At 49.8% G+C, this 23304-nt stretch overlaps 3 protein-coding genes across 4 annotated transcripts in view; all 3 read left to right on the top strand.

Moving 5' to 3' along the window:
- Window positions 1-14436, top strand: part of LOC144734310 (astacin-like metalloendopeptidase) — a 32125-nt gene extending 17689 nt beyond the window's left edge. Inside the window, exons 6-9 of the mRNA XM_078616452.1 lie at window positions 11767-11803; window positions 12108-12174; window positions 13755-13842; window positions 14383-14436. Of these exons, the coding sequence (XP_078472578.1) occupies window positions 11767-11803; window positions 12108-12174; window positions 13755-13842; window positions 14383-14436 (246 nt within the window). The remainder of the gene's footprint in view (window positions 1-11766; window positions 11804-12107; window positions 12175-13754; window positions 13843-14382) is intronic.
- LOC144736680 (uncharacterized) overlaps window positions 1-23304 on the top strand; it is an 828508-nt gene that overhangs the window by 117158 nt on the left and 688046 nt on the right. The gene's annotated exons all lie outside the window — the stretch shown is intronic.
- Window positions 19695-23304, top strand: part of LOC144734295 (zinc metalloproteinase dpy-31-like) — a 51695-nt gene continuing 48085 nt past the window's right edge. The window contains exon 1 of the mRNA XM_078616451.1: window positions 19695-19980. The gene's annotated coding sequence lies outside the window, so the exon portion shown is untranslated. The remainder of the gene's footprint in view (window positions 19981-23304) is intronic.

Here is a 23304-nt window from a genome sequence, read left to right as displayed (position 1 = left end):
CGGTAGTAGGGTTCTTTCCCCCGCAGAACAACGCTATTGCGTAACTCGTCGTGAATTGTTAGCCATTGTGTTTTTTACACAGCAATTCAGGCCGTATCTTTACGGCCGTCATTTTACGGTCCGGACGGACCATGCGGCTCTACAATACGCTATGCGCGTGGCACAGCCATCGGGCCAATTGTCCCGATGGTTGGAGGTCCTTCAAGACTACCAATTCACGACGATTTACCGCAAGGGGTTGCGACACTCAAACGCGGACGCCTTGTCGCGGTTGCCGCCGTGCACGGACTGCACATGTTTGTTGGGATCAGCGCGGTGCAAACCCCCGGTCGCCGGCACCCCGGGAGTTGCGCTCGCCGCCACGGACACCCCGGGAGAGGACGCCCCCACGGGGAGGGATTCGCTGTTGTCGTTGCCCCTCATTGAGTGGGGCCGCCTCCAGATGTCCGACAGCTCCCTACTTACGCTACGTCGGAAAGTTGGCGCTCCCGAAGAAGGGGAGGCGCGGGTCGGTTCCTGGGTGTGCAGACAGGGCCTTTTGATGAGGTGGGACAACATGTCCCGGCGTCACGTGCTCGTTGTGCCTGTTGCTATGCGGGGTAGGGTTGTTCTGGCAGCTCATGAACGGCTCATGCATCTGGGTTTTCACAAAACGCTCGCCCTAATCCAGCGAGACTATTATTGGCCGGGGATGGGTAACGACGTGGCGAATATTCTTAAGGGATGCGTAGGGTGCGCCAAAAGGAAACCGCCACCATTGGCAGCTAATCCACCGCTGCAATCCATTCAGGTTTCGCGTATAAACGAATTGGTAGCGTTGGACATCTTGGGGCCCTTTCCGGTTACACCAAGGGGAAATAGGTTCCTGCTGGTTGGCGTGGAATACTTCACCCGATGGCCTATGGCATGGCCGCTCGCCAACCAGTCGGCTGCGGCGGTGGCGGACGCCTTTGTCCAGGGTTATGTGTTGGACAAGGGCGCCCCCGAACGCTTGCTGACGGATCAAGGGAAGAATTTTTCGAGCGTTTTGTTGCGCGAGGTGTGCGACCTGTTGGGTACAAAGAAAGTGCGTACTTCCCCCTACCACCCGCAGACTGACGGGATGGTTGAGCGTCTGAACAGGACGATTACGTCTATGTTGTGCCAACAGGTCTGCGACGATCAGGTTGATTGGGACTTACAGGTGCCGGGGGTACTCGCGGCCTATCGAATGGCCCCTCATGTGGCGACGGGGTTTTCCCCATTTTTTCTTATGTATGGGCGGGAGGCCGATCCGGCCATGGACGTCCAACTGGGGATTTCCCAGCCACGTGCAAAATCTAAATTGGCAGACCACATCAAATTTAATATCGCCAAATTGACCGAAGCGCGGGAGGCGGCAAGGTTGAATTCGCGGTCGCGGCAAATTGCAAACGAGAAATTGCATGAGCGGAGGGTGCATACGCATGATTGGAAACCAGGCGATAAGGCCTGGCTGCATTGTCCACATGCACCGTTGGCTACGTCCCCCAAGTTGTTGAGACCTTGGAGGGGACCGGTGGAAATTGTGCGGGTTGCACGACCCCAGAGTATACAGATTAAATGGGGGAAACGCCGTTGGTATGTGCACCCCTCCCGACTGAAGCCCTATGCGGCACCGTGTGACCCCGTTCTGTGCCGTGACGACCGGGCGTGTGATGTGACCGTCGACTCGGGGAGGGAGGTGTCGCAGGCTGATCCTCACGTGTCTCCACCTGACCCACCCCCAGGTGCCTCGGGCTTGACGGCTGCTGACCGTCGAGAGCCTGAACCCCGGGGCACGCACGAGTCCTCGATGCCTGGCCGATGTCTTCCTGAACCGCCGGCACCACCGGACGTTCAACCGCGTCTGGTGCCGTACGACGGACCGGCAAGGCGGACTCGGGCTAGGTCTCAACAATTTTCATGAAGACGTTTTTTGCTCTACGCCGAGCTCGCCCGGTGTTCCCCTCTGCCGGGGTAATGTCCCGTTGTAGGGACGCTCGGAAGAAAAGGGGACACTGCACGAGTCGAAAGAAAAAAAAAAATTTCCATTTATTTTTTTTTTTTGCATACACATTGCTATTGTCACTCGCCAGTTTGTATATATTGTTCTATTGTCGCGGTGGCATTGGTTGAGGGTTGCGGATGGTAGTGTTCGCGTCGTGTTGTGTTGTTAGCTTAGTTGTTGTTCTTGTTGTTGTGTTGTGTTACGGGGCACACAGGGGGGATTTGTATATTTTTATAGCAGCCGGGGCGGCTGCGAGCTATGTGGTAGGGGGTGATGTAGTGGTGGTATTGACGTGCGCCGACTGTGACAGTGATGGATCACGGGGCGGCGCGGGGTGCGGGGTTGGGCACGCGTTGTGGGCGTGGCGTGGACGCGCGCGCCGGGAGTGACAGATGACGGGGCGGCGCGGAGTGAGTGGTGAGGCACGATGAGATGTGGGAAAAGAGGATCGTAGCCAGCGCCCGGCGATTGGTCGAATAAGTGGGTGCTCGCAGCGACGTCCGCAGGTGGGGTATAAAGGGGGACGCGCGAGAGCACTCGGGGAGAGTTACCCAGTTGAAGACCCGAAGACGGAGCTGAAGACTTAGTCGCCAAGTAGCTAAGTGGATGTTGGTCATCCGAGTAGCTCAGTGGCGTTAGTCGCCGAGTAGCTAAGTGGATGTTGGTCATCCGAGTAGCTCAGTGGCGTTAGTCGCCGAGTAGCTAAGTGGATGTTGGTCATCCGAGTAGCTCAGTGGCGTTAGTCGCCGAGTAGCTAAGTGGATGTTGGTCATCCGAGTAGCTCAGTGGGCGTTAGTCGCCAAGTAGCTAAGTGGGTGGTTGTCACCCGAGTACTAAGTGGATGTTGGTCATCCGAGTAGCCCAGTGGCGTTAGTCGCCGAGTAGCTAAGTGGGTGTTTGTCACCCGAGTACTAAGTGGATGTTGGTCATCCGAGTAGCTCAGTGGGCGTTAGTCGCCAAGTAGCTAAGTGGGTGTTTGTCACCCGAGATATGAAGTAGGTGTTAGTCACCTGTAACCAAGTTTGATAAAATAAAGAGTGTGTTACCCGTGAAGTCGTCTCCCGCCGAGTTACTACATTACACAAACACAGCTGTTGCACCCACATTCAACTCTGTGGCTCCCTATGCAGCTCTGTACTTTTACAGTGCAGTAAAGACAACAGCGTGAACTGTAAACATTTTGTAATGCAAAGCTTTTAACAATTTTAAAACATCTGCTGATAAGCGCTTATCAGTCTCATGCCAACTGGAGACAAAGTGTGGTTTGATACTTGATCACCATCAGCAACCATCATCTATCCACTGCTGCGTGAAGGCCTTGCCAAGCTGCCACAGTCTCTCTCGGTTTCGCGATGCGACAATCCATCTCACAGCTGCACACCAGCTGAATCTACCGCTCCATCTCTCTGTTTGACGTTCTCTTGGGCGCGCTCACTCCACCAGCTGCCACTCCACCGTTCGTCTCACCGGCCATCACCTCAGCCCACCCACTCTTCCTAACAGTCCACGTGTGTCTTGTAATCCCTGTTCCTCCTGTATCGGAATGGAGTTGCAAGCATGCACCTCTCCATGTTGTTACATTTTTTCTGTCAATGTCCACTTTTCTGGTTCACAAGTCATACAGATAATATCCACTGATTAACACTATTCTTATTTAGGCACATTGGTCTTTCATGGTCCTTTTCATGGTCCAATTCATGTTTTTAGAAGCACTGCAACTTGCTGTTGTTTGCCACTTTGTTAGATCATGTGGATCCCAATTCACCTTCAATAACTGCGCTTGGTGTTCCTACTTTGGTCTGTTTTCTTACAAGAGCTGTTTCCAGTGGTTTAGGGAACTTGTTGCACGTCACATTTGGTTTGCTAATATTTATCTTGACCACTCACAGCCTTCCTCATCAGGTTCTTCTGTCATTCCCTGTACTTCACTTCCATTGGTGGTCATCATCACGATGTCATCAGCAAATCTGGGATTGAAAATATTTTCTACAGTGTGGTGCAGAAGTCACAAATACACCTCACAGCAAGAAGGGCCTGGGTTTGATTCCCAACTTTCCATGTGGAGTTTATATTCGTTCCTCTGGGTTCTCCAGTTTCCTCCAATAGCTTCAACACCCCATACAAACTGGTTATGTCCAAAGCAATGATGAAAGGCAAGGTCATACAGAAGGATGTCTCTGGTGTAGGCCAATCAGTTTCAAAGACAATGCATGTTTGTTTGCCACAAGTACGTGTGGATAATGAAATTTGATGCCTTGCAAAAGGTATCTATTTGGTGTTTGAACATCTCAATGCCTGTTATATTACCAAAAAGGGTAGAACCTATTATTTTTCATTATTTTTGATACTGCTGTAATAAAGGACTCGATCCTGGGTCTGTCTCCGTTGTCCTTTATTCGGGTTCTTACACTTGTCCCACACGGCCCTCGCTCAGAGCTCTCCCCTTGGCAGCTCCGTAGCTGTCCTCGCTCCCGTAGCCTCCACACCTCTGCAGCTCCGCTGCAGATCCCTTGTGCAGTCCTCCGGCTGCCCTCACTGCAGCTCCACCGCTGCCCGTCGTTCCTCCGCGCTCGGTCACCGCTGGCCGACGGTGCCAAGTCTTACTCTGCGTGTGTGTGGCGATCTCGCCACTCCCCGACCTCCGCCCTGCGTGGCCTCACTCTAACTCTATCTCCCACACTCCCCCGTCTCTTCCGGTATCTCTCCCTTAAGACCTCACCCCTCTGTCACACGTAACCTAACTCCTCCCCCCCATGACGTCATATCCGCGAGGCCGTTTACGCCCGCATTACACCACCCTCCCCCATAGAGAAAATCCAGCCGACCTCGGCTGAACAATAACGAGACAAGTAATGCGAGCGACCACAACCATCACACATGCAAGGACAACGAAGCATACAATAAATATAACAACAACAACAAAACACAACAGTTAAATTCAACGAAATGTAAGGGACTTTGAGCGCGTGCGGGTCGCCGGTCTGTCCCGGACGGGCGGCGGCCCTCCTGCAGACCGGGAACGTGACAGGGCTTTAGGAGCGACAGGATGAAGTCCTCCTGTCGCTATTGGAGGCCCGTCAACGTCCCGGTCCCGTGTCCCTGAAGGCCCAACATCGGGGGTGCGTCGCGATCGTGTCTGCGACGGGGTCGGAAGGGCGGCGGGGCTCGGAGTCCCCGCAGCCGTGGTAGGCACACCCCGAGCCGAGTCTCCTGTCTCCAGCAATGTCACGCCGGCTTGTCTGTAAAAGGCACGACAGGCGCTCTTGCAAGGGGCACAGGCAAGGATGAGTCGGCAGCAACAGACCCCGGCAAGGCAACATCAGGAGATGACGCATCGTTCCGAGGGGCCACATATGGTTTCAAGCGCGACGTGTGAACGAACCAACGACGAGATCCAAACCGAACACACGCAGACTGTGGGTTGGGAACCTCGATGAGGTGAACCGGCCCTTGCCATGGTTTGTGTAATTTAGGAGAGGTACCTGGCCGCACATGCGGGCAATGGAGCCAGGCCATGTCCCCCACCTTCCAGGGGCACTCCCCCTTTGAGCATCGGGCACACCGCTCGTTCCGGGCCTGGGCTTTGGCAGTAGCCATGCGGGCCCCTTCCCGCGCCTCAGTAACCCGGCGAACGGTATCCTGAATGTAATCAGGAAGAGGCTTAGCGGGTCTCCTTACTCCAGTTCCCAACTGCACATCCATTGGCGGCACGTTTTCGCGACCGTACATAAGGAAAAACGGCGAATATCCTGTAGCCGCATGCGGCGTCATCCGGTATGCCGAAAGTACCCCAGGGATATGCAAATCCCAATCGGATTGTTTTTTACTCACGGTGTGACACAACATGGCGGACAAAGTCCGATTTAGCCGTTCGACCATACCATCCGTTTGTGGGTGGTAGGGAGATGTCCGTATCTTTTTAGTTCCAAGAGCCGCACACACCTCCCCCAACAATTTAGAAGAAAAATTCCGGCCTTGGTCTGTGAGGAGCCTCTCCGGTGCCCCCTTGTCCATAACATACCCAAATAGAAAGGCGTCTGTGATAGACGCCGCTGACTGGTCAGGCAAAGGCCAGGCCATCGGCCAGCGGGAGAGGTACTCCACCCCAACTAGCAAGTATTTGTTACCCTTAGCGGATGGCGGGAAGGGTCCCAAAATGTCCAACGCCACCAGTTCGTTAACTCTAGACACCTGAATAGACTGTATGGGCGGCACATATGGTTGTTTAGGTGGTTTTCGCCGGGCACAATCGGGACACGCGCGAACGTGACCGACGACATCCGTTGTCATGCCGTGCCAAAAGTAGTCTCGCTGCAACGTCAATAGGGTCTTCTGCACCCCCAGATGTAAAAGCGTGTCCCCATGCAGAGTCCTAATCAATTCGTACCGCAAGGATGCCGGTACAACCAGACGCCAGCGTTCCCGTAACCCTTCCCTCCACATCAGCAGACCATCGCGGAGAGCGGTTTCCGGCATACCCCCCGTACCCAGTCCCCCACTCTTCTTCGCAGTCCGATTCCGTAACGTGACCAATGAATCATCCAACATTTGTTCCCGAATCCACACAGCCCTCGGTAGATTCAAAATCCCATCAGCCGGTCCCGGCTCCTTTGGAGCTTCAGGCACGTCGACCGCCAACGCAACAGGCTGAGGGGGTTGCTGAATCGGCGCACATCTATGCGTCCCAGACGTGCACGCGCAAGGGGATCGCTGCGGCAACCTAGAAAGCGCGTCCGCATTCGCGTGACGCACCCCCTTCCGATGGTGAATTTGGAAGGAAAATTCTTGCAGCGTTTCCAACCACCCCGCCAACTGGCCAGATGGTTGGTCCATCTTGAGAGCATACTGCAAGGCCGCATGATCCGTGCGTACAATAAACGAACGACCGTAGAGATACGGTCGAAATTGGCGGAGAAAGAAAACAATTGCCAAAATTTCCCTGCGTATGACGCAGTAGCGGGTTTCGGCGGGAGACATAACCCGGCTACCTTACGCCACCACGCGCTCCACACCACCTTTTGACTGAGACAACACGGCCCCAATGCCCGTGTCACTCGCGTCCGTATCCAGAATGAAGGGGTGATCAAAATCAGGATAATCCAACGTCGGTGCCATAGCCAGTCGATCGCGCAGGCCCTGAAACGCCGCCTCTTCTGGCGGTCCCCAAGCAAATTTCCTTCCTTTACCCGTAAGGAGGTGCAAGGGCCTCGCGATCGTCGCGAAATTTGGAACAAACCTCCGATAATATGAGGCAAACCCCAAAAACCGACGTACATCCCCCACTGTGGCCGGGGTTGGCCAGTCACGGACGCATGCTGTCTTGTCCGGATCCGTGGCCACCCCGTCCGCACTGACGATATGCCCCAAATAGCGCACGGAGCGTTGCAGTAGGTGACATTTCTTAGGCTTAAATTTCAAATTAGCGGAACGCATCCTGGCGAACACAGCCTCCAACCGCAGTAAATGCTCATCAAATGTGCGGCTGAAGACGATAATATCGTCCAAATATATCAGACATGTCTCCCACTGCAACCCTGTTAACACCAACTCCATCAACCTTTGAAATGTGGCAGGGGCAGCATTCAACCCCATCGGAAGACAATTAAATTGGAATAACCCCTGCGGCGTACGGAAAGCAGTCTTCTCCCGCGAGGGCTCGTCAAGGGGAAGCTGCCAGAATCCCGAAGAGAGATCTAGCGTTGAAAAGAACTTCGCCCCCGACAAGGCATCGAGGGAGTCGTCCATACGCGGCAGGGGGTACGCATCTGCCACAGACACTTTATTCAATTTTCGAAAGTCGACACAAAAGCGTAATTTGCCATCCTTTTTAACCAAAACAACAGGCGCGCCCCATGGGCTGTTAGACGGAGATATGTCCGCAGCCAACATGTCATCCACTGCTTCTCGAACCTGATCTCGCTCCGCCGGACTCATCCGATGCGAGTTTAACCGAATAGGAGCAGCGTCCCCTATGTCAATATGATGGTAAAGCAACGAGGTGCATCCCAAGTCCAAATCGTCGGAGCTAAACACATCAGAATAACTGAATAATAATTTACGAAGCGCGCAACGTTGTTCACCGGAAAGGGAAGAATTTTCCCCACACAATTCGGCGATCCAGCGATTATCTGCGGCACCAGGACCTGAAACACCACCAACCATGACCTGGCTGCCCAGATGATCTTGTGCCGTAAACGCCGTAGTGGCATGTGCCACAACCGTACCAGCCGGCACACACACATTTTCGGTACTTGCATTAAGCACCTGCAGAAACGGCTGCTGGTCTGGCCGAACAATAGTTTGCGCCCCAACGAGCGCCGATCCGCCCGTTATGGTGGCAGACGGCGACAACAAAACCCCAATCGCACCTTGACGACCAGGTACAGGCTTCCGATATCGCAAGGGGATAAGCATCTGTGAGCCAGGTGGAATATCGACAGATACCTCGGACAGCGCCTGCACCTGAGCGACCGGAACAGGTCGCCCCCAGGGCGACGGTAGAAATGTAATTTTCCGGCCACCCGGTAATTCAATGCAGTTTTGATTAATTCGAATTAGAATGGGCATCTTGGCCAGGAAGTCAGTTCCCAATAAGCAAGGAACCGCAAGGGACCTCGAAATTAACACAATTCCCGAGGCCGACACTCCCCCGATAGATATTTTAGCGTCCACCTGGCCCACAATGCCCATGCTACCCCCGTTCGCAGCGACGCAGGAATCGTAAACCGGACGCACGGCCTCAGGTGGGATGTCCAACAGATGGAAAATTACATCCGATATAATGGTCGCGGACGCCCCGGAATCCACTAAAATACGCACGTCCACCCCTTGTATAGAACCAGGTACAGTGGACGAACCAGTAGCGGCCGCGACGACCCGCCGTGCCAATTTACGCCACTGCGTTACCGAGCGACGTGGCCCAGTCGATGGCCTCCCCCCATTATTAACAACACCCGGATCGCACGACAACGGTGATGAGTGAGGTGTTAAGCCTTGCCGGGTGTCTGGTGCGCACCGACTTGCCTGTCCTGGAGGATCCTTCCGTGGCACGTCCGCTGTCGAGGCCTCCTGCTGGAGCGGGCCTGGGACACGGGCCCAGCAGTCCCTGGCGTAATGGTCTTTACGGCCGCAGCGGAAGCAGTCGATGTTGTTGCGCCGCGCCGCAGGCCCCCCGTCCCGACGCTCTCGTGGCGGTGGCGCAGATCGCGGCCCCGGCGTACTGCGGGCCGACCACTGAGCAGAGGCGGCTGTCAGCTCCTGCGGGCCCCCCCCCCGTCAGGAACGTACACCGCCTTCTTGGGATCCCAACCCGCGGCACCTCCTTCGACGATGGGCCCCCCCGTCCACGCCGTGACTTGCTTCCAACGGCGCAGGTTGAACTGGGCATCAAGACATTTAGCGGCCGCCCGGGATGTGAGCTTTTCGTGGCCACACACCGGCATAGGAATCCCCAAATCCCGGGACAGCTCGAGCATCTTACCCAAGATGAGAGGTTCGAGCAGGTCAGGCGCCGTCTCCGGGTATGCAGCCATGGCCAACTCCAACACCGCATCCCTGTATGCCACCGGCGACTCTTCGGGCGCTCGCTGACGTTGAACGAACCGGCGATGAGCATCATCCGGTGGCTCATATGCTTTTGCCATCTCGTCGAAAACTCCTCTCAATGTTTTCTTCTTCTCGGCCTTTATAGAACGGAAGAATCTCACCGACTCGTCATCGAGAAGAGTCGGTAAAACCTCCAATGCCTCAGCGTCCGTCCACCTTGCTGAGCGTACCGCCGCCAAAAATCTGCAGGCGAAAGCACTCCAATCGCCCCCGATGGAGAATTCTTTAACGGTCGTGAGATGACGACTGCGACTCCTTGTTGCGCCGTCCCCAGCCGATGACTCACCAGGCGGCATATTCAAAATGGCGTCGCATCGCAACGTGTTCAAGATGGCGGCCTCTCGCCGCGGAGAGCGCAAGATGGCAGCTTCCCGCCGTTCTTCTCCTGCCACGCCCAAGATGGCGTCTTCTTGTCGCGTGGTCAATGGCGCCGACAGCGGAGGCAAGGCAGCGACCTGCGGACCTCCATCGGCTCTCCCCAACACCGTCCTCGGCGTGACGAGCTCGCACAATTGCGCGAGCACGATTTTCAGTGTCTCCAGCTGCGCCGCCATCTGCCTCCATCGCCAATCTGCGTCCTCTGGCGCAGACGGGTCCACCGACGCGGCGACATCTTGGACACCCGGACCCGTACTCGTCCCCGCACGGATCTCCTCCTCCATCGCAGGCAAGTCCACCGCCTGAGAAAGGTCGTCGTCGTCGGATGATGATGCAGATGATGGCGCAGGAATAATCTTTTTTCTGAGCTGTTTTGACATGCCGTTTCACTTCTGACACCAGTGTAATAAAGGACTCGATCCTGGGTCTGTCTCCATTGTCCTTTATTTGGGTTCTTACACTTGTCCCACACGGCCCTCGCTCAGAGCTCTCCCCTTGGCAGCTCCGTAGCTGCCCTCGCTCCCGTAGCCTCCACACCTCTGCAGCTCCGCTGCAGATCCCTTGTGCAGTCCTCCGGCTGCCCTCACTACAGCTCCACCGCTGCCCGTCGTTCCTCCGCGCTCGGTCACCGCTGGCCAACGGTGCCAAGTCTTACTCTGCGTGTGTGTGGCGATCTCGCTACTCTCCGACCTCCGCCCTGCGTGGCCTCACTCTAACTCTATCTCCCACACTCCCCCGTCTCTTTCGGTATCTCTCCCTTAAGACCTCACCCCTCTGTCACACGTGACCTAACTCCTCCCCCCATGACGTCATATCCGCGAGGCCGTTTACGCCCGCATTACACTGCTAAAAAAGTCCCATAGATAATAATAACAAAATGTTTCCTTTTGCTTCTCAAATACAATTTTAGAAAAATATATTATAATGTTCCTGTGACACATGTCATAGGTAAAATTCTGGAAAATGCTCAAGAATTCCCTCTACCTTCATACCTGTATGTTCGTATGTTGAACTTCTTTCACACTGTACATAGCCAACCATGCAAATCAGAGGTGCAGGAAACATTGAAAAGGCATTTGTAGACCATGGAAAGGCATTTGACTCGGTGGAATTTAATGCAGACAAACGGAGCGTTTACCAATCTAGGCTTAAATAAATATAAACATTCATAAATAACAAAAAAAACATTCACAAAAATAGAACAGCTACATTTTAGAACTTACACACAGGCACACGCTTTCGCAAAACACACACTCGCTATATGTTTAGTCAATGTGTTATATACTTTATCTTACAAGTTTAGAAAAAAACACTAGTGACATTCAATTTCAGGTAATTAAAACAATCTACTGGATATCATATTTAGTAATATTAAATTGTAGTTATGAATGTTTGTTGGCGTATTATTATGTAATATATTAAATTTTAATGATAGTAAATATTAAAAAATCCACATTACACTATAAACCATTGAAGATATTTTCACTGGAGGAGAGGATATTAAGTGGAGCAATACCTTCCCCAGTACTCCATTCGCATGCCAGGTTGTTAAGTTGACCGGCTATAGTCGTGGTGTTTAGAAAGTGTCCAATATGTAATGTAGCTACTATTGAGTCATTTTAATCACTGCTCTATGTTTGTGTCCAGTAAATTACCATTATGACTGCTGTAATAACGTTACATATGTATTCCCGTTAATTGGTGTACACTGCTGGTTACAAGTTCTGCTGTTGACAGAATAATGTGACCGCTGTGTTTGTGTTTCCTCTGTCAAGACAAAAGAAGAAGTGGACGAGGAAACCAAGAAGAGAGGTAATGGCTGCCGTGATGATCACGCCACGCGGTGCCGGCTGCCTTGGTGGCTGTGCTCCCCTCCAGGGAGACCCCCGTTGTGATGAATGCTTGCGCCCCCTCGCTCTCAGCAAAGCACTCGATGCTGCTCCAGCATCACATTGCAATGTATTTTGTGTTTGAGGTAAAATGCAGAGTAAATTCCCACTATAGCTGCTGTTAAGGTGGCACCAGGGTGACGTGCAGACCGAACGTAACGCATCGTAAAGTGGACGAACCCTCGTTGTGTAAACTCGTGACTGAAGTCCGCGTCTTGCCCTGACAGGGCTGGAGTGGAAGGAGAAAACGGACCCCCTTAGGAACCTCATCAAGGAACTGATGGAGATCTGCCAGTGAGGAGCTGCTCTCTCTCTTGGGCTGTTTGCACCAACCCACTCCCACACACAAGTTGTCTGGAGAAAAGCTCTTTAAGAGGCTGCAGGGATTTGGCTGCCTCACATACTGCCTGGGTCCCTCCTCTCCTAGTCCGGACTTGGGACCTTCCTTATCTCCTCCACTGTAGACTGGATACTCTCCTAATCCCATCATTATTCGACATCTGTGCCCAACCACCTCTATACAAATTCTCGCCTTTCCCATGGGTTTCCCTGTCTGCATGCATGGAGATGGTGTTGCATCAGTCTCTGATTACACATAAGAATACGATTCGCTCACTGCATCGAGGTAGTGTTTAGAGACGGGTGTGCTCTGCGTGTCACTGCTGGTCAAACTGCCCAACCTGTGTTTTTTTTGCTTTAGTTTTATTGTTTATTACATGTGTAAGAGATGCTGAGGGGTAAACCTTATTAAGGGATAAGTTCATACACACTCGGCTCGCTCGACTCTCAATCGTGAGCTATCACGGGGACCCGACGCTGGGCACACAAAATCGATTTGTAGGTGGAGAACATTCAAATGAGATTGGTCGTCAGGGAAAACTAAATGGAAATGAGGGGTCGGTTGGGAATCCGTTAGGATAAATGAATGGGATTGGTGGAGAGTCATGGAACGTTCCAGGAAATATGGGGAAGGAAATAAAATGAGGAGTAGCAGGGCGATCGAGGCGCATAACAGAGTAATTCCCTGATGTATGATGCACTGTGTGTAAAATGTATTCAGGACAAAGTTCAAGACTCATCCAGCTGGAACTCCTTTTCACAAGTGTAGTGACATAGAATTGGTCACTAAGCAGCATAGCGCTGGCTGCTGGCAGGGAAGGGGATCTGCAGCTACAGCAGCCCTGACTGACATCAGGTCACGTGATAGACCAGAGAGGGATCTAGGGGAAAAGTTATGGAAGGGGCTCATCGATAACCTGCTAGTAGGTTCCAGAAGGGGGGCGTGGCCGGGGCAGAGCCAGGCCACACTGACAGTATAAGAGGGACCCCGGGAGGGGACCTCGGGGCTGTCGTTTGGAGTGGGATCCCCGTCGTGCTGCTGGTGGAGTCTTCACCATAGTCTCCGTCTTCACCATCTCGGCGTCGCCAGTCAGGCAGCCTACCAGCTGTCCTGATTGGGAACCGTCATTGCTAAAGTGTGAACTGTTAAGGCTGTTAATAAACAGAGTGCCTCCTACTCTTAGTGTCTATGAGTCAATCACTACACAAGTATAGACGTATGTGCTTGTACAGTGTATTGAGATGCTCTTAATATCTCGATACTATATGAAATACAGTTATTAATATCCCGCGTACCTAAATCCCTAAGAATCATAGCCTGATGGACATAACCAAATTGTACTTTCCATTACTTCGTGTCTGCTCGTTGTTGATTTGTTACCCATTAGCCCCATCACATCACAAGTTGAGTTTTATTAACTTGAAATGGCTTGTTAGTGTCAAATGTAGAGAACTTGATGGTAATGTTGTCTGTGGAGCTCAGTTGTGAAGGGTAATGGCTGTTGTGTGACGTGCCGCCTGTGTGTGCTTGGCAGGTATGACGCCTCCTCATTGCCCCGCCTGCAGAGCCTGCTGGACATGCTGTCTCAAGGCTGCCCTGAGAAAGAGAAGATGTTGTTTGAAGTATTCATGCAAGAGGGGGGTCTAGGTATGTTGATTGTTTTATTTAGTTTTCATGGAAAGTGATTCAAGTTGTATCTTAAAATAATCTATATACGGGACAAAAACTCAATACCATTGTAATGTAGCACTCAGAGACGCTGTCTTGCTTAAGTTATATTGATTTATATTATATTACAGTCCACCCAACTCGATGACATGTTATCAGGTGGACGCAGGTTGACTATATACAACTGGGTGACTATGTAGCTGCTACACGACGTTCACTATATAGCCAACTGACTATATAGGAGCCGTCGCTGTAGTAGCCACGGCGAAGATATATAACTTTTTTCCCAGCCTTCCAAGACGATGAGGGCGATCCACCGTGATGACAACAACGGCGGTCCGGACCCCGAATCCCCACAGCAGCCCCGAACCCCGCTCCACGCTGCCTTTTATTTCCCCTCGGCTCTGCCACCCCCATTTCCCGAACTCTCTCCTTTGCCTCACTATAACACCCCGGGGGTTCCATCTCTACCCCCGTGTTGACTCCTCACCCAGTTACCTCACTTGTCCCTGCCTGTCCTCATCGCTGCAATCATTTACAGCCACTAGGCCCGGTACTGTCCTTACACCATCATCAATAAGACTGCCTTAAGAGGAAACATAATTAGTGATGTTTCAGGTCATGACCTTCCATACCATGTTTTAATGTGCTATAAAAATGGATCATTACCTGACATGTCACCTGTTATAGACTTTGAAGGCAGTGCTATTGACAAATGTTTTGAGTTGTTATTTGTGGTAATGCACCGCCGCCAATGCAGTATGACCAAATATTTGGTTTTATTTAGGACATTTATATGTCACGATGGTGTACAACTGGGGAAAGGATGGGAACAGGCTGATCGAGGATAAACAAAAGTGAAAAAATGTTCTGATAATTCATATGAATACGAAATCTGTCCTTGTTCCCCTAATTGCGCTCGCAGCCACCACAGTGGCCAATGGCGACTCTGGATGGGTCGGAGGGACTGAGCACCCCTCCACCTTCAATTAACTTACCAAAAAACAAACTCTCCTCCATCCACTGTATCTCACCTACTTCCCTCCTCTATCTCCTTGTTTCTATCCCCATTCGGCCTCATACCTCTTTTTATCATCTCTCCATTTCCCTTCTCAATCTCACTTGCCTCTGCCTAATCCTCCTCCCACTGCTTGTCACTTTCCTTTGCTCTTTTTATGATTTACTCTCTCTTTCCTCTCTGTTTCACGTCCCTTTACTCTATCACTGCCTTTCATCTCAATCTCTTCCTCCATCCTTTATTTTCCTCCCTCACCTCTGTCCTTTATCTCCCTCCTCCGCCTCCCTCCTACTGATATTTAGATTAAAATTAACGACGTGCAGTTCACCTAGATGACGGTATTAGTTGTTTTAGATAACACAAAAATACGTAACAGGTGGATATAGGAAGGCTACCATCTCAGAGAGAACGCTGGAGAACAGAGTGGAACAATGCAGACGTCCAGAATAAACACCTCACTCGAGACCCAAATGTTGCACCTTCGCGATCTAACCCTAAACACCTCTGTTATGGATAACCAACATGCTGGCGTGTAGAATAGTATTGATAAGGCTCAATTATTAAACTCACTACTCTACGGGACGTCTGGCAAAAACATTACCAAGCTGCAGTGTGCGCAACATTATTTGGCACGTGTCATGACGGGTACTGCAAGATACATTATAAGGCCGCACTCATTATACACAACTTGCTCGACACAAATGAAGCACAATACCTTGCTGATCTCATCTAGGAGCATAAACCATCAAGTGATCTCCGGTCATCCTCACAGTGGCTTTTAGCTAACCATCGAAAAAAGACGGTTACTGGATTTCGTGCTTTCAGATGCGCTTCTGTGGCCGTCTGGCCGTCCGATATTAGGAAGCCACGCTTTTCCTTCCGATATTAGGAAGCCACTGGAGCGATGCACTTTTAAATCTAGATTGAAAATCATTTCTTTAGAACTGTTTTTTGTGTTTAGTTTGTTATTCTCCAGCACCTCCAATTAGCACGGTTGGCTACGTACGGTGCGAAAGAAGTTCAACATACATACAACTCCAAGCCATTACCATCTTTTACAGGCCCTGCAATGTGATAATCCATTTAGCTCCTGCACATAAGCTAATATCATCCCTCCATCGCCATAATGGACATCCTCTAGGCGTGTTCCCTCCCTTGCTGCCACCTCATTGATATTCTAAACCATCGGGAAACAACACTTCTCATTGTCATGTCTCTCCATGTACTGTAATCTCAAGCATGCACCTTTCCATGCTTTGTGAACTTTTGAGTTATAATTCATGAATTTCCATGTTTCTGATCCATATTTAATAACAGGAATATGCACTGTTTAAAAGTATTCCTTTTTAAGCCCATTGATACATTGATTTTCAATATTACGTTCAGTTTTGCAACAACACTTTAACCTACTCTCATTCACGCTTGTTTCATCATTACAGCATCTTGTCCCAGTCCGCCCTCAATAACCCCGCCATACCTACGTTAGAGTGTTTCCACCTGTTCCCTTCTATAGATATATTAATTTGTTTGCGAACATATTTTAAGCGATTTATTTACGATTACGACCATTAACCATGATGCTATTTGTTTATGATTACTATATGGCAGTGCCGTTCAACCTTTTCCATTCCACAGCACACTTTTAAGCTTGCTCCATCGTTGTAGCACGCAGAATAAAATAAATCTGTTCTAATGATTACTACAAAGTACCACAACTCAGGAGAAACTAAGGCTCCTCCCCCACGTGCCCCCTCCCGTGGACTGGGCTCCCCGTGCCTCCTCCCCACCCCAGTGCTGGCTGCAGCCAATCAGCACACGGATGACAGCGCATTGTTGGGGGGGGAGGGGGGGCCTCTTTAATATAATTCCCACAATTCCCCGGCTTACCTGACTGCCGCGGCACATTGGTTGAGAAGCATTGCTGTGCAGGACAATCCCCACGCTAGTGCTTTATTTTATTGTCAGGATCACTGGTTGGCGTGTGGGCGTTGCTGGGATTTACACCACGGGATGGGCCTTGCGGGCGTTGTTAGTCACCACGGAGTTGCACCGCCTCGTGGGAAATGGTTTTCTCTGGAATGAAAAATATCGAGAAGCACTGCAATCAGGGAAAGTTTGTCGTAGCTGCATATCGGCTGCCAAAACGTCAAGAGATAACATAGACACTGACTCATGAAAATAGAACAAAAATTAAATGTACACAATGTAGTATGGTAGAGAGTTCAATTTGTGTGAAAGCTGAAGGTTTATTTTATGCAGGAAATCCTCTACTTTCGGAGGCGTGGGGTTGTCCGTCGATCACAGGATTGTAAAATGATTTGAATTGCTGTTTATGCCTCGAGCATTTATCAGGGTGTTTTCGTGTTGGTCCTTCACTGTACATGTGAGCACGCCTTTTTTTTTTTACAAATCTCCTTAACGCCTTTCCTGAGTTAATGGTGGGGTCATTAAAATTGAGTCGATTTAAGAAGAAGAGTTGCACTTTTTTGGTTGAGTAATGAATCCAGTTTTACTCTCACTGGCTTATTGCTAGTGTAATAACTCCAACGACAAGAATATAAGAAGAGCCACTTTTATTAGTACACAATAAAGAACCCTACTATGATTTTTTTTTATTTAAAGCTTTCGTGACTGCAGGATTCATATTCTTGGTTCTTTCGGTAAAGTCACGTAGAAGGGAAATAATAAAATAATATAAATATAAAAGAATACAAATTCTCACGACGTTTCGACTGCAACACAAGCAATCATCATCAGGTGTGAAATCCACAGCAAGAAAATTTGAAAAAAGTGGCGGTTTTTCCTAACGTCAGCACCAAGGACAGCGATTTAGCAGTTGGCCAGATGGACGAGTCCATCTATGTTCGGAAAGAGGAGGGGGGAGCAGAAAATGGAATGCGGTCTGAAAGTCACCGTAAGCGTGAACACAATCAATGAAGACCAAAAATAGTTTATGAAATCCTTCCATTGATTGCTAAGCCAGAATCCATCTTCTCGGTTGAAATTGTCTCTGTGTTTGTATACGTGAATAGCCTCATGAACGAACCTCTCATGGTAGCCAGATGGCTTGCAAAGAACCTCTGTCTTGGATAAATCAATATCATGTGAGCCCACTGAATTATAATAGTGATCTGCTACGGCCGAGGTGTTGGTCCTTCCGTGTTTTAGGTCTGCTTTATGTTCACGGATGCGGTCAGAGACATGTCGTTTGGTTTCTCCAGTGTAACTACTACCACAGAGCCAGGGTACTGTATGTCCGGAATCACATCTTTTACAGACGGAACCAGATCACGGATTTTATGTAATGTGTTGAATCGGACCTGGATCTTGTGTTTATTCAAGATTTTGGAGATCTTTTTTGTGATGCCCGCAATGTAGGGTAAGGTGATAGTTTTGAATGGCTCCTCAAGAGGGTCCTTCTTCATGGTTGGAGTGATGGCTTTGCGGATTGTGTAGTCGGAGTAACCCTACTATGATTACACAATAAGGTACCATAAGCTTCGTGACTGTCTTCCAGCTTGTATCTTCCTCCGAACCTCGACACTCCGCGTGCTCTCCTTATATTAGCCTCAGCCCCTTTTTAAATCCTTTATATTAAGTTCGCGTGCTTGCGTGCTTGCTTGCTTGCTTCGGACCGTGCAAATCTTTCGGTCGTTTTTTGACCCACTTCCCGTGATCCAATCGAGCTGACATTTTCTACACAAACTCGTTGTGCCAGACAATTATTGTTCGTGAAAAAAAATTCCCAAAATGTTACACTTTTTAGGCAAAAACAATTTATTTTACATATATTCAAATAGAACGCATTCATGGATTTGGCTGAACGTCAGAGTGTAAGAGCCCAGAGCGTAACCCCTCCACAGGCCGTGGTGGAGTAGCGCAGTTGGTAGCGCCCTCGCTTCCCATGCCAAAGGTCGCGGGATCGATCCCCGCGTCCTCCACAGGCGAATATATTTTTAAATCCTTTATATTAAGTTCGCTTGCTTGCTTAGGACCGTGCAAATCTTTCGCTCGTTTTATAACCCACTTCCCGTGATCCAATCGAGCTGACATTTTCCACACAGACTCTTTGTGTGTGACAATTAATTTTCGTGAAATTTTTTTTCCAAAATTTTACACTGTTTAGGGAAAACAAATTAAATATTTAATTACCAATTGCTTAATACTGGCAGACAATCATCTGACCCATAGATTGCAGCCATCTCAAGCCAGAGGACGAGATAACTCTAGCCGCCACGCATATAAAGGATTTAGAGTGAAAAACTTTGTTTTTACGGGTTTACTTGTTCTCGAACCTTCTTGTCCTTGTTTTTACCTCTAGTCAATCTCTGTCCTTTCCCTTTAACGGGTCCTTTTTGTTTTCCCGTTCAACCCCCTTATTCTCCAATCTATTTAAAGTCTGCCTCCCAAACAATCACCGTGGATGCCTCTTTTCTCCAACCCGAGACCATTGTTTCTTTTGAAATAGCCGTTTAGGCTGCATATAGCTTGGGGTAATTTTTAGGTCATTATAATAGCAAGGATTGATACATCTGGTAGGACCCATATGATTGTTAAAAACATGGTTGTTTGGAACGTGAGCAGATGAATGTGGTTGAACAAAGGCTATTGTGCTATGCAACAATAACAAATGCAATTTCATCATACATTATTTTCCAATTGGTAATCATATAATAGTTAATCATCTTATTAGGTTTAAATGATCAAAGACGATCACATGATTCGTTTTATTACAATTTGTAATTAAATCATGAAAGCGAGCTCAAGACATAAAATATGTTCATAAGCTTGACTTTTACTGTAATCCAAAGATGGTATCCTGCATCAAGACACGTTTTTTTTCACAATTAAAAATGACTACATTAATCATGGGCATTTTCCGCCTCAGAACTAAGCAAAACGTAACAACTTGCACACGAACCATCTCTTCGACGCAGGTGTAAGATGTCATCACACCACATCATGTGACCCCAATAAGATGGCAACAAAATACACACATCACTAGAAACTAATGTTACAACATAATCATTAGTGCCTCTTGAACAGAAAATGGAGAAATGTTCTGTGTGGAGAGGTGAACACATATTCTTAGGTTTTGTCGGTAAAGTCACGTAGGTAAAACATCAAAATTAATGAAAATAAAACAAAAATCACGACGTTTCGGAGGCAACACAAGTCTCCGTCATCAGGTGGGACCGTCACAGCCGAATTAGCTGCATCAAGTGAGGCAATGATTCAAGATGTAATCTATATATATAAAATCGCGAATCTGTCTGTCTGTCTGTGTGTGTGTCGCCGGACCATTCGCACTTTCATTGGACGGCGGTTGCCCCTGGCAACGGGTAGCGACGCCTTCGCCGCTTTCATTGGACGGCGGTTGCCCCTGGCAACGAGTAGCAACTTTTCGCCGCGGGGTGGACGCCATTTTTTATTCCAGTTAAAAATAGGCGCACGCATTAACACAAAGTTTCACGTCCTCTTCACTCCCCCCCCCCCACCACAATGTGTGCAATTACTATTATAGGGTCGGTCGATTATAAAATTATAGCGTATTCTTAGGTTTTTTCGCTAAAGTCACGTAGGTAAAACATCAAAATTAATAAAAATAAAATAAAGATCACGACGTTTCGGAGGCAACACAAGTCTCCGTCATCAGGTGGGACCGTCACAGCCAGATTAGCTGCATCAAGTGATGCAATGATTCAAGATGTAATCCCTTAAAAGCGAGTTGAGGGGGGAGGAGAGGGGGTGGGGAGATCATCAGAATGTGGTAGCCAATGAATGGAACGTATCGGGAGGGAGGGGGGGCGGGGCCAAAAGGGTGGGCGTCGGCGTGGAAGCGATTGTGCGCACCCTTTTGGCCCCGCCCTCCCCCTCCCTCCCGATACGTTCCATTCATTGGCTACCACATTCTGATGATCTCCCCCCCTCTCCTCCCCCCTCAACTCGCTTTTAAGGGATTACATCTTGAATCATTGCCTCACTTGATGCAGCTAATCTGGCTGTGACGGTCCCACCTGATGACGGAGACTTGTGTTGCCTCCGAAACGTCGTGATCTTTATTTTATTTTATTTTTATAAATTTTGATGTTTTACCTACGTGACTTTACAGAAAAAACCTAAGAATATGAATCGTTGCAGTCACGAAAGCTTCAAATCTAGAAAAAACAAATTATAGCGATTAGACAGTATTATTGTATCGCGGGGGATCGGCGCGCCTCACTAAAACCCTACAACGGATCGGCGCGCCTCACTAAAACCCTACAACGGATCGGCGCGCCTCACTAAAACCCTACAACGGATCGGCGCGCCTCACTAAAACCCTACAACAGATCGGCACGCCTCACACAAACCCTACAACGGATCGGCGCGCCTCACTAAAACCCTACAGCGGATCGGCGCGCCTCACACAAATCCTACAACGGAAGCGTAACGCATTGTAGTGTCGTGGTTAGCGCGCCACGCTACGAACCCTGCGACCCGAGTTCCATTCCCGCTCACGGCCACCACCGGTGACGATTATTTGAACCGGTCCTGGGCCTCCCCTAGGTCGACTCAGCCTCAAAACGAGTAACTCGTGTGGCGTATTAACATCGCCACTGGGGAGACAAAGGCGGCCGGGCGTGGTGGATCCAAGTCCCGGGCAAAGCCGGGTCATGTCTATGTGTGTATGTGTTTATGTGTATGTCTGTGTGTCTGTATGTATGTGTGTATGTATGTGTTTGTGTGTATGTATGTGTGTGTATGTATCTGGGTTTTTTTGTATGTGTTTATGTCTATGTCTGTGTGTCTGTATGTATGTGTCTATGTACGTGTGTTTGTGTGTATGTGTGTGTATGTGTTTGTATGTGTTTGTGTGTTTACGCTCGCATTACACAAATGTGTTGCAGGTCTAAGGCGTTCCTCGCGCAGCATTGCCGCTTTATTATTGCAGTCGTTTACTACCGTACGCACCCTGAAAGTCGTGTCTGTCTGCAGCAAGCGCGTGTATGTGTACCTATGGACGCGCGCGCGTGTGTTGTGTAGGGGGAACGTTAGTGTAGTGCTTAGCGTGCTGTCTGTGTGTGTGTGTCTGTGTGTGTGCGTGTGTGGTGTGTGGGGAGCGGTAGTGTAGTGCTTAGCGTGCTGTCTGTGTGTGTGTGTGTCTGTCTGTGTCTGTCTGTGTGTGTCTGCGTGTGTCTGTCTGTGTGTGTGTCTGTGCGTGTGTGGTGTGTGAGGAGCGGTGGGTGTAGTGGTTAACGCTACGCTGCGCTACCAACCCGGCGAACCGAGTTCGATTCCCGTTCACGGCCACCACCGGTGACGATTATTTTAAGCTCCCCTAGGTCGACTCAGCCTCAAACGAGTAACTGGTGTGGCGTATTAACATCGCCACTGGGGAGACAAAGGCGGCCGGCCGTGAGTGGTGAGGGAGGGACAGTGGTGAGGGAGGGAGAGTGGTGAGGGAGGGAGAGTGCTGAGGGAGGGAGAGTGCTGAGGGAGGGAGAGTGCTGAGGGAGGGACTCAGCCTCAAAACGAGTAACTGGTGTGGCGTATTAACATCGCCACTGGGGAGACAAAGGCGGCCGGCCCTGGTGGATACAAGTCCCGGGCGAAGCCGGGTAGTACAGCTAGTCCCTTATAAGCAAGTTGAAGGGGGAGGAGAGTGGGGGGGAGCTCATCAGAATGTGGTAGCCAATGAAGTTGAAGGGGGAGGAGAGGGGGGGGGAGCTCATCAGAATGTGGTAGCCAATGAATGGAACGTATCGGGAGGGAGGGGGGCGGGGCTCAAAGACAGCACGGAGTGCAAAGTACAACGCATCGGGAGGGAGAGGGGGGGGCCAAAAAAATGGACGACGGCTTGGACGCGGTTGCTGCTGCACACGCCAACACATTGGACAGAGAGGGGGAGGGGAGGCCTGATACACATGATAGACAAAAGAACGAAAATGCCCATGTTTATACCAATGCTGGCTGAACAATGAAGAGAGTACTGTTAAACACTGGGGATGTTAACACTCGGTAAAGTAAAGTAAAATAGTGCCTGTCAGATAAGATGGTCCAAAAAAGTGTAATTAAGTCTTTTTTGCGTGGTTGATAACATCTTTCCAATGATTACTAAGTTTGTCCCATCATCACGGTTGAAATTATGTCTGTGTTTGTATATTTGTATGGCTTCGTGTACAAACCTTTGATGGTAGCCGGGAGGTTTGCAGAGAACCTTGGTCTCGGAAAAGACAATTTCATGAGAGCCCACCGAGTTGTAGCAATGATCGGCAACGGCAGAAGAATCAGTTCTGCCGTGTTTCAGATCTGACTTGTGCTCGCGGACACGATCAGAAACATGTCGTTTCGTTTCTCCAATGTAGCAATCACCACAAATGCAACTCAATTTGTAGACTCCAGGATACTGTAAGTC

The sequence above is a fragment of the Lampetra planeri genome, chromosome 3 (genome assembly GCF_965212315.1).
Source record: "Lampetra planeri chromosome 3, kcLamPlan1.2.h2, whole genome shotgun sequence".
Lineage (NCBI taxonomy): Eukaryota > Metazoa > Chordata > Hyperoartia > Petromyzontiformes > Petromyzontidae > Lampetra > Lampetra planeri.
Note: the sequence above shows the minus strand (reverse complement) of the source record. Positions and strands in the feature narration are given on the sequence as shown.